General features: G+C 46.9%; 1 protein-coding gene across 1 annotated transcript in view; it reads right to left on the bottom strand.

Annotated features, from left to right (window-relative positions):
* LOC115271305 (zinc finger protein 883-like) overlaps positions 1-11,063 on the bottom strand; it is a 254,910-nt gene extending 243,847 nt beyond the window's left edge. Inside the window, exons 1-3 of the mRNA XM_029912884.1 lie at positions 10,739-11,063; positions 9,893-10,019; positions 1,548-2,529 (exon numbers count right to left, since the gene is read on the bottom strand). Coding sequence (XP_029768744.1) covers positions 1,548-2,529; positions 9,893-10,019; positions 10,739-10,954 — 1,325 coding nt within the window. The 5' untranslated portion in view covers positions 10,955-11,063. The remainder of the gene's footprint in view (positions 1-1,547; positions 2,530-9,892; positions 10,020-10,738) is intronic.
* Between the last annotated feature and the right edge of the window lie 1,071 nt (positions 11,064-12,134).

Below are 12,134 nucleotides of genomic sequence, written 5' to 3'. Positions count from 1 at the left end.
TTCCTCAACATCTGTGTCATGAAGGGCAGCATTCCCCATAACATAGGATTAGCTAGGAGAGATCTTTTGTCGGGCCTGGGCTACACATGATTTGGCAACCAAATACATGGGCATTTTGCCTACATCAAAATCACTTACTGTGGAATTCTCTCCCCAGATCATCTGAGACGATATTGACTTCAACAATTGAACTACACTGTGATCATATGCACTTCCTTCAGTTAGTTGGGGTTCTGCTGTTGTTCACCATTTCCAAGTGGAGATTTTAAATCACTGCTGTTTCTTTGTTAGCATGTCCAGTAAATTAGAGAGTTCTCTCCTGTTAACAGATCTGCACTTGAACTTTCTCCATGTCATCATGGAGGGATGGGGAAAAAGCAAAGCTGAAGTGAGAAATAATGACTTTAGCAAATGGTCATATGTCTTAAGTTCTCCAATAAATCTGAGCTACATCTTATCAAACTGAACTAATATCCAACTGGATGACCAAAGAGCCTTCAGGAAAGATAGAAACCCATACCACAGAGAGACAGAATATATGACAATGGAAGTGTCAAGTGAAATTCCAGAGCAAGTTACATCTGATTATTCAGAATCAGGACAAGACATTCTCCCATCACATTCTCCTCTGATCCATTCAAACCTGCTTCACTCACCACTGTTTCAATAGTCAGTTATGTTATTTACAACATTTTTTGTATCCTAGCATCGCCATAATGGGGGACAAAATAGCTACCTTGTAAGAAGTGGCTTTACCAATAGATGGAACCTGGGATTTAAACTCTAAATGATCAAACTGTGTTTGGGATCCATTTGAATTCCCCTTCCAGGTCTTTGACACTTTCATCTCCACTCATAGAGACTCTGATATAGGATTAAAGAAGTCAAAGCATCATCTCCAAGCACAGACAACGGAGAATGCTTCATCACATGACACTTTGAGAAGTGGATGGATAGAATGTGATGAAGATAAACTCTACATGGCTCAGACAAAAGGTAACAGTTCTGCGGTGATGGGGAAGGAGGGAATCTCTGAGTCACCTCGTATCCTTCTGGTGTCACAGAGGCTGAAATGACACTTTTTTCCCTGCCCTTGCTCCTCTTCATTTACATATAATTTGAAAAGTTCCCAATATAACTGCTCTTCAGCACAACCCAGAGCAATGTGAGAATAACTGGCAATGATATAATCTGAATCATTGGTGACTCTAACAATAATTTTGCAATAGGAGGAATGGTATAAATGTGATGCTCCCTGGTTCCTGAGAGGAAGGGCACACTTGCATTACTCATGAGACAATGGAGTTGATAGAAAGGACAAATGGGTCCACCTCAAAAACAGGGCAAACTGCAAAAAGGCAAAACTGGGCCACTCATCTGGTCAAGTTGAGGGATAACAGTGCTGCAAACAGTTCAAACAGCTTCAAAAGTTACTATGTGGGAATCAGGAAAATTATTAAAGAAAAAGAAAGTATTGATAGCCCTAGAGGTTTTTATGGTGTTGATCTCCCTTGCAGATTCTCTGATGGCTAAAATGGTCTGAGTACCAAGAGAAGGTATTCCCACACTCACTGCATTCATAGGGCCTTTCCCCTGTGTGGATTCTCTGGTGGGTAAAAAGGTTTGAGCTGCGATTGAAGGTTTTCCCACAGTCACTGCATTCATAGGGCCTCTCCCCTGTGTGGATTCTCTGATGTTCAGAGAGGGCTGAGCTGGTAGTGTAGTTTTTACTACACTCACTGCATTCATATGGCCTCTCCCCTGTGTGGATTCTCTGATGCCTTATAAGGTGCGAGCTGCGATTGAAGGTTTTCCCACAGTCACTGCATTCGTAGGGCTTCTCCCCTGTGTGGATTTTCTGATGTTCAGAAAGGGCTGAGCTCTTAGTGAAACTTTTCCCACAATCACTGCATTTATAGGGCCTCTCTCTTGTGTGGATTATCTGATGCCTAATAAGGTGCGAGCTGCGATTGAAGCTTTTCCCGCACTCACTGCATTCATAGGACCTCTCCCCTCTGTGGATTCTCTGATGGCGAAAAAAGCCTGATCTGTGAGTGAAGTTTTTCCCACACTCACTGCATTCATAGGGTCTCTCCCCTGTGTGGATTCTCTGATGTTCAGAAAGGGATGAGCTCTTAGTGAAGCATTTCCCACACTCACAGCATTCATAGGGCCTCTCTCCTGTGTGGATTCTCTGATGCTTTATAACGACTGAGTAGTCACATAAATTTTTCCCATCCTCAGTGCATGTATTTTTTCTCTTTCCCCTGAGGATTTCCTGCTGTGTTGTGGTTTCATTGAGGTCCTTCTGAGTTCCCCGACAGGAAATACATTTACCCACTTTCTCCCCTGGATGGTTTCCCTGTTCTCTTTCTGGTCTGTGCTGAATCTCACAGGAGTTTCCCTGCTCATGACTCCTGGACACATTCCTTTTTGATCTTTGCGATAATGCTCTGTGTTTATCCACTTGCTCAACATTTTCCTTCTGAGAATTCTGCTCCTCTTTGTCACATACCATTGCATCACCTGCTGGGACAGAGACAGAAACCTCAAAGAGGGATGGAAAGGGGAAGACCAAACCAAAGCAAGTGCTGGAGAGAGGTCAAATAAAAATGAGGAACTGAACTCCCGCAAACTCTTCCCCCAAATGTAGTAGTAGGATTTTATGTTGGTATTTTATATAATTTGGAATGAAGGATAAAGAATAAGAATGTAGCATGCATTAAGTGTATTGGTGTATGATCTGATCACATCCTGCTAGACACCCTTTTTGAATAACAGAAAGGAATGGACAAATGGGCCAATGGGTAGAGATACATCAGCCAGAATCTGTGTCTGGACTGATTTCAAGGCAGTAACAGACCTTTGAGGGTCACCAATTTGTTGTAGGTTTAGCATTTTAAAATAAGTAAAAGAATGTCATGATTGTTTTCTTTTGCATTGCAATTTGATGTTCCTGTTCAAAATGTTCTGTGTAAATTAATTCTGTTCTGTGTGTGAATGAGGAATGTACGTGTTAAGAGGAAAGTGTGAAGGCCATCGCTGAACCAGATGTATGAGGGAGGAACTGGAGACAGACGCAAGAGCGCCAGGAGGCTGCAACATGCCGCTATTGAAATGTCAGAGGAGGGCTGATTGATGACTCTAAAGATGAGACAGGCACCTATCAATGGGGACAAGATAGCTGTGATGAAAACCAACATGGGATAACTCCCTGAGGAACTTGATGAAAGAACAAGATAAAGGATGAGAAGGACAATTTAAGAAAACAAGCACTCGTCAAACAACAATTGATTACAGCATGATGGTGCAAAACTCATTGGTCCCAATGAAGGAAAATCGCTATATAAACAGGGTGCCTTGCCAGGAAACTTTGGGTTCATCCTGCCAAGACTTCCCCAGAGCATTGTGTCATGACCAACGGAACCCGGCTCCTCCTACCCATGATCAACCTAGCTGGCCACTAGGTTGATCCGGACTCTGGACTGGTAACTATAACATTGACTGGTGGGATAGTGTGTGTGTGTGTGGTGTGTGATTGAATGCATATGCTAATTGTTGTATCTTCAATAAATGCGGCATATTGCCTTTTCCCCTGAAAAAGATCCCGTGTGCTTCTTATGAGCATAACAGGGTAACACCCACAAGGTAGCTAGCTAGCACATCTTGGAGGGACTGTTCAAATGAAGTGGTTCATCAAGACACACTTGGTTAACGATGGACCATGGGAGAACCCCATCTACACTGAGTGGACTGTCATGTAAATGTGCTGTCTGGAATCTAGGTAATGGCTTCCTGCAATGACTGAGGGAAATTGGGCATGAACATGTGACTTGCCCATGTGACTCCAAACTCCATCTTGTTGCTGTAATTTTCCACAGTAAGAACAAGGGGATGCTCTTCACATGGCAAAAGCTATAAAAGGCCCTGGAAACACCTCCATTTTGTCTTCAATCCTGCTTCTTACCTCTGGAGGAACTTTGCTACAGCTCTGAACAAAGGACTGAATGACCCATTCAAGCTGTAGATGTACTCCAGAGACTTGACTTAAGCCAACATTTTATTCCATCACTGCTACAAGTCTGAACCAAGAACGTTGCCATTACTGTATGTAATTGATTCCCTTAGCCAATTTTAACTCTCACCTTTCTTTCTTTTTATGAATAAAACTTTAGATTTTAGATACTAAAGGATTGGCACCAGAATGATTTTTGGGTAAGATTTAAGTTGTATATTGACCTGGGAGTGGCTGGCCCTTTGGGATCAGAAGAAACTATTATTTAATGACACTGGTTGAAAACTACTCATCTCTGAATCCGGTGTTTTTGGTGGCGTTATAAGAACCGGAATGCCTGAGAAAACTGCCTTTATGTTTTCTTGTTAGCCAGTGTGGTGAAACAGGAGTTTACTTTTGTGGCTGGTTTGGTCTGTCTTATAAAAGAATAGGAGTACTTGTGGCACCTTAGAGACTAACAAATTTATTTGAGCATAAGCTTTCGTGGGCTACAGCCCACTTTATCAGATGCATGCTTATGCTCAAATAAATTTGTTAGTCTCTAAGGTGCCACAAGTACTCCTGTTCTTTTTGTGGATACAGACTAACACGGCTGCTACTCAGAAGCTTATAAAAGAATAACCCCCAGTTTTGGGTGGTATTTGCCCTTTTTCTCAGCAGTTCGTCCTGAATTTGGCATCCTCAGTTGTGACCCACTAAGGCACAGTGACAGGGTGCCAAGGGAGGGGGCTGGGTCATGTATTTACAGGGAGTTAGGTGACCCAACCTTCATACAGTCTCCCTTGGGACCGCCCTCTTTCGGGCATGTCTACAGTGCATCAGGAAGTCAGCTGCCTTCCAGGCTGAGTCTCATGCTAGTGCATTAAAAATGGCTGTGGAGACATTGCTTTGATGTTAGGGCTCTGCTTGGAGTTCAGACCATCCAGCCCACCCACCCCCTCAACTCCTGGCTTTAGAACCCAAGCTACAACCCAACCGACAGCACCTACACCCTTATTTGTAGTGAGTCAGCATGGACTCTGGCTGGGAGGCAGCTTCTAGATGCAGTGAAGACATACCCTTAATGTGCGACACGCTAGTATTAGCTTTTTCCAAGTGCGAACCCTGGTTCCCCTTAGATGGAACCATAGAGTTAAAAGGGACCACAAAGGTCATCTAGTCTAACACCCTGCCAAGGTGCAGGATTTGCTGTGACTAAACCACCCAAGGCAGATGGCTCCAGCCTCCTTTTGAAAACCTCCAGTGAATAACCTTCCACCACCGCCCTAGGCGTCTGTTCCATTCTCCTACTGTTCTTCCAGTTAGGAAGTTTTTCCTGAGATTTAATCTAAATCTGCTGTGCTGTAGTTTGAACCCACTCCTTCTTGTCCTGCCCTCTGTGACAAGAGAGAAGAACTGTTTTCCATCCTTCGTATGGCAGCCTGTAGTGGGGAAGACCAGCAGGGACCACAACCCGCCCTTTGGGCTACAGAGCCAGGAAAGCCACCTCCACCCCTTTGGAAGCTGAGGGGCGGGATAGGAAGCAGAAATACAAAAGGAGGGCCCTGCAGCTCAGTTGGGCTGGAGCTTCTGAGGGAGACGGATGCTTATCACCCGCTGCCGGAGCGGGACACCGAGGACCTGCTGGGGCGGCCGCCATAGGACTGGCCAAAGCTCTCAGGGTCGCCAGCCAGTCGAGGTGTCAATGAGCTGATGGGGCTGCCACAGACCACCGATCCCGGGAAAATTGAGGCAGAGATAACAAACCCTGGGGATTGTAGGAAGTAGCCCAGGGAAACTAGACCATCGTCTGGCTGAGTGTTGGCCTGACACTAAGTAAGGGTGTTGTGGGCGGATCCCCACTGATCCAGTGGCAGACTACACTGCCACTGTTTGGGCCCAGGGCTGGGACCCGGTGGAGTCAGGTGGGCCAGGGTCCCCCTACCTCCTGCCACCCCACCTTCGGCCAGGAGGCCTGTGTTGGTCTTACCATCCACCGAACTAGGACACTAGACTGTTTGGTGCTTGCCCTGGGCAAAGCCCCTAATTGTTTGCTGCCCCACCCTGCCTGAGGGCCTGGGCTTGTAGACTTTGCAGCTCTGTCCTGATTGCAGACCAGAGTGCTGACTACTGGTGCCCAGCTCTGCCTGAGGGCCAGCCACCATAGATTAACTATTGCTCAGCCTGGATCAAGTGGCCTGAGCTTTGAAGACTGCTAATTCCCCCTTAATTGATTGCAGTGCTAAGAGCACGACAGCGAGGAGGCGTGGCCTCCCTCAGAGATAGACCAGGAGGGATGGCCACACATACTTACACAGCCTTTTGAATATTTGATGACCGCTGTCATATCCCCCCCATTAACTCTTTTTTCCAAACTAAACACACCCAGTTCCATCAGCCTTTGCTCATTGGTTTGCGTTCCATCCCTTTGATCATCTTTGTCACTTGCCTCTGGATTCTTTCCAGTTTCTCTACATCCTGTCTAGTCAGTGGTGACCAAAACTGGACCCAGGACTCCCCCTGAGGCCTAACCAGTGCTGAGTAGAGCAGTACTATCACCACCTGTGATTTGCATGCTATGCTTCTGTTAATGCATTTGCTTCTTTTTTGCAGCAGAATCACACTGTTGACTTCATGTTGAGGTTGTGATCCACCACAACTCCCAGATCCTTCTCAGCGGTGCTGCTGCCATGCCAGTTATCGCCCATTCCGTATTTGTGCATTGGGTTTTTCTTCCCAAAGTGTAGCACCTTACCCTTGTCTTTGTTGAATTTCATTGTTGTCTATAGCCCAGTTCACCAATTTGATCCCTTTGAAGTTTTGCTCTATCCTCCAAAGTGTTGACAACCTCCCCAGCTTTGTGTCATCTGCAAATGTGATCAGTATGCTCTCTATTCTTACATCCAGGTCATTAATGAAGATGTTAAATACAGGGGAGTCGCATCATATGCGGATTCAACTTACACAATTTTAACTATACGCGCTCAGCAAAAAAATAAAAAAAGAGAACAACAACAATTTAAATACTGTACCTGTAGTGTGGGCGATTCCACCCGCCATTACACTCAATGGTAATTTTGACTATACGCGATTTTGCCTTACACACGGACGTTAGAACCTAACCCCCACTGTAACACCGGACCCATAACAGATCCCTGTGAAACCCCATTTGAGAAATCCCTCCAATCTGACATCATTCCGTTCATAGTTACTCTTTGCTTGCGGTTGTGTAACCAATTATATATCCACTTAATGGGAGTTCCGTTGAGCCTGCATTTCTCCAGCTTACTCATGGGACTGTGTCAAAAGCCTTTTTGAAGTCCAGGTCTATTTTATCCACCAAACCAGTTACCCTATCAAAGAAGGATATCAAGCTGGTTTGTCATGCTATGTTCTTAGTAAATCCATGCTGGCTGCTATCGATTACCCCTCCATCCTCCAAGTATTTGCAAATTGAATGTTTTATACATTGCTCTAGTAGCTTCCCTGGTATTGAGGTCAGGCTCATTAGTCAATAGTTCCCCAGCTCCTCCTTTTTCCCCTTTGTAAAGATAGGCACTATGTTAAACCTTCTCCAATCTTCTGGGACCTCGCCTGTCATCTGAGTTTGAAATATTGCCTGAGACTCCATCAGCTAATTCTGGAGTGAACAGCAAGAAAGGAAGTGGGGAGCTGGTTTGGGGGATTAAGAGCTCTCTTATCAACATTTGAGCTGTTGAGCTTGAGTTGATGGCTAGCCATCCACAAGGAGGCATCAGAGGGAGGCTGAGATTTCAGTTTGGACAGAAGGAAACAGGACTGGAGTAGAGCGGTAGATCTGTGATTCAGCAGCATAGGGACAGTAGCTGAATTTGTGTTTGGGGGTGAGATTTCCCAGAGATAAAGTGAAGAAGAAGTGACCAAGGACTGAGCCCTGTAGAACCCCCACAGAAAACTGGAGTGGGCGTGAGGACGATCTTCCTAAGGACACTCTGAAGAAGTGGTTACAGAGGTAGGAGAGTCAGGAAGAAGACAAGATGTCAAGAAGACGACCATGGTCAGTGATATTAAAGGTGGCTGATAGGTCAAGAAGAATAAGGATGGAGTACTGGTTCTGAGCTTTGCTTATGGAGAACTCAGAGACTTTGGCAAGGATATTCTCGTGGAGGGCCCCAAATATCTGCCTCCCTGAAACCTTCCCTTCCCACTGCCACCAGATCCTTCCTGCTCCTTGGAGCAACCACTCCCCATCCCCTTCCCACTATCCTCAGTCTTTCCACTTCCAAGTATCCCAGATCTCCTACCCAATCCTCCCCCTCCAACAGCACAAATGCTGGGACCTCCACTCCCTTTTCTCCATTCCCAGTCTCCCACTCCCCCAACCCACCACACTCCCTGTTCCCAGGAGAGTCTGTCTCTGATTCCTCACCTCCTCTTCCTTCCATGGTACCCATCCCTCCCTGATTCCCTCTAGTCTTCCACATATCTATCCCTTTCCTCCCACTACACTCAGGCTACGTGTATTGTGTGTTTTGGTTGCATTCTGAAGGAGTTCCTATTAGAAGTTTCCCCCTGATTCCAAAATTTCAGGGCTGAGAGCAATATTTTAAAGTGGTTTAAAATCCCCTAGCAGACTCTGGCCTCTTCTGAGCTGCAAAGTTTTGTCAGCAGAGCGCTGTTTGTTAGGGATGCGAAAAAGCACATCCTTAATTGACAGAATTATGCTGGCAAAATCTCTCATGCAGACCAAGGCCTGGTCTACACTACGACTTTAATTCGGATTTAGCTGCGTTAATCCGAATTAACCCTTCACCCGTCCACACTACAGAGCCAGTTAATTCGAATTAAAGGGCACTTAAAATCGATTTCTGTACTCCACCTCGACGAGCGGAGTAGCGCCTAAATCGATTTTGTTCATTCGAATTAGGGTTAGTGTGGCCGCACACCACCGAATTACTGTGGTTAAAGTAATGGGGTAGTGTGGCCGCACACCACCAAATTAATGTGGTTAAAAACCGAATTAATGTGCTTAGGGTGGCCGCGCACAATCGAATTTATACAACCTGTTTCCCAAATTCGAATTATCTAAATTCGGATTAATCCTGTAGTGTAGACATACCCCAAGAGTGCCAAAACAGTCTATTAAAAAAATAAGGAAATCAAATGCCCATAACCTACATAAATATTGAGTACAGGTTGCCCAGTTCTGTTTCATGCCGTTCCACTATGTTGGTGGTGGCTAAACTTAAACCTCTGAAAACCAGAAAAGGAAGAGTTAATATACACACCACCCCTAAAATGCAACCTTAGCTCTGCCCCTAGCCCTGCAGCTGGCACTAGCCACTGGGAATGGCTCAGTAAGGCTGATGCAAAGGTTAACAAACTAACAAAGAAAGTGGCGGTTTCTCCATTTCTTGAAGTCTTCAAGTCAGAGTGGATGCCTTTCTGGAGGAGGATTTAGTCCAACACAAGGTATTCAGGTCAATACAGCAGTAACTGGATGAAATTCTATGACCTGTGTTATACAGGAGGTCAGACTAGATGACCTAATAACCCTTTCTGGCCATAAAATCTATGATTCTACAATAGATATGAAGGACTAAGAATGTGCCATTGTTTGTGTTGTGTTCACAGGTGGGAATACCAGCATTTATCCACATGCCCTCCAGCTGTGTGCACTGGGTCAGCTGTAGCTGTAACTGGATGGTGGAGGGAGTAGTTGGAGCAGCTTGGCAGAGCTGTGACTGCGATATGAAGGGAGGTGCATGTGAACCCTGAGGGACCTAGTCTGCCCCATTTCAATGCACTCAATGGGCTGTTGCTAAAACAGGGCAGAGCAGAGGTGGCATTGTGGGGGGGGTGCGTGAACCCTAACTCTTCATTTCCCCTTCTAAGAACCGAGGGCACAGGAATCCTTACCCAGCGAGGTCACACTCTCATAGTTCTCCTGCATGACATCTCTGCAGAGGGCTCTTTGACAGGGGTCCAGCAGAGCCCACTCTTCCCTGGTGAAATACACAGCCACCTCCTCGAAAGTCACCGGCCCCTGAAAGAGGAAGTGTCCAACACTCAGTACCTGCTGCCCCAGTCACAGCCCCACTATTCATGGAGGGAAAGGAGTCAATCAAATGGAAGCTCTGGCAGGCTCAGTCAGCAGAGTCCCACCCCCACCCTGCTCAGAGCAGCCAGGAGGCAAAACAGGAGGGGAGATAGAGATCCCCTCATCCCTCCCAGCAGACAGAGGGGGAAGGGTCTTCTCATTCATCACACACCTACAAGCCAGAGGCTGATGTGGGGGATGGGGCCCCCAGCAGGCTCCAGGGTTGGCTCCCCAGTAGGAGTCCCAACACGCTTCCCATTGCCAGCAGCTGGAAGGAAGGGGAGGGGTTATCTACTCTACGTCCCACTTCCGCGTCTTCATATCCCATAGCAGCCTTTGGCGAGTAGGTTTATGTTCTTGCACTGGGAATCTGATACGTTTTCCCAGGGCTGTCCAGCGTTTCCCCACCCCCAACACAACCCCATTCCACAAATAGGGTAATTTCCTCCCCCAAACCCCATGGGTCTGTTCCCAGAATCCAGGACTTCAGTTAAACAATTCCCAGCAGGTTTGCCACATGCTGTTCCCCTCCCTTTCTCCACCCTGGGTATTTCCTGCCCCCCTCCCACCTCCAGACTGAACTCCCCAAAGATCCGAGGCCCTCAGTATTTCCTGCCCCTCTCCATCCAGCAGGAACCCACTAGCAACCGCGCAATAATCCCTACCTGGACTGGCTCCACTACAGCCAGTTCCCTTCCCTGTCCCGTGGGAAGCTGGGACAATCTGGAGTCAAAGGTGGGTGTTACTCTGCCACCTGTCAGGGTGAGAAGGGTGACAGGGAAGATTTCAGAAGGGCCTTTAGTTCCTATCACATCATGATTTGCCCCAGCCCTTTCCCTGCACAAGATGTTTCTGACTCGCATGCTGGGAAAACATTCCATCACTTTACCACAGCCCAGACACAGCCCCTCCCACCAGCACTAAACCCACTGTGCTAGTTTTAAAACCCTGAGAGCAACTCCCCCACCATGGGAACCAGGAGGAGGCAGGGACAGGACAAAGTCTGCCCAGTGCTGGTGCAGTAAATGAAATGAAGTTTGCTGGTGATATTAAGATGGAAGCCATTCTCAATAAGACAAATAGTGGAACATTAAGTGGGGCTCACATCCATTTTATGTATTACGTTCCTCACTCTCATGCTTCAGGAGTTTCAGCCACCACTGGTAGGGGTCAGGAAGGGATTTTTCCCACCACAATGTACTTTGAGAGGGTTTATTTAATCTCCTTCCTTGAAGCTTCAAGAATGGCCAGAGAAGAAGACAGGATATTGGGCAGGGTGGACCAGGGCTGTGAGGTGGCACTGATCACTCAGTGTCTCTCTCTCTCTCTCTCAGGGCTTGGCTAGCTGGTTCTTGCTCCCATGCTCAGGGTCTAACTGACACTATAGGTGGGATGGGGAAGGAATTTTCACCCCAGGTCAGGTTTGTCAGTGGGCGGTTTTCATCTTCCTATGCAGTGTGGGGCACTCACTAGGATTCCCCAGAAATATCTCACTTAACCATTTCCATGCCACCTCAGGAGTCTGGGGCACTGGTGCACCTCGGTCCCTCCTATTTTCTGCCTGGGGCATATAATAGTCCAGTTTCCTGTGGGCTGCAAGACTTTGGTCTCACTCCAGCGGTTGGGTTTAGTGGGCGGGTGCTGGATGGTGTTGGCAGCCAGTGCTAGACAGGAGGTCAGGACAGATGATCCAGTGGTCCCTTCTGGCCTTAGACTTATTGATTCTATGACTGGTTGTGGGCAGGTTTGGGAGATTGTGACCTCCGCCCCCCCTCACTTATTTCTCCTTCATTTTCTGTCTTCTCTTTCCCCCTCTCCCCTCCCTCTCCTCGGGAGACTTAGTGACCAACGATCCCTGGGTTCCTTTACTCTCCTGTGATTGCTGACAGCACTGAATGCCGGTTTGGATCCAAACTTTCTGCCTCGTCCCCATCTCTACTAACCACCGCAGGGGTTTCAGTCTCGCTGGCTGTGATACAGGCAATGAAAGGGTTACTGTGCACAGCTGAAAACTGCCTAATTTCCCAGCTGAAATAAGTAAGCAAGTACCACTTATTGGAA

The sequence above is a fragment of the Terrapene carolina genome, unplaced genomic scaffold, assembly GCF_002925995.2.
Source record: "Terrapene carolina triunguis isolate 2854851 unplaced genomic scaffold, T_m_triunguis-2.0 Scaffold361, whole genome shotgun sequence".
NCBI lineage: Eukaryota > Metazoa > Chordata > Testudines > Emydidae > Terrapene > Terrapene triunguis.
This window is presented reverse-complemented; position numbering and strand designations above follow the sequence as displayed.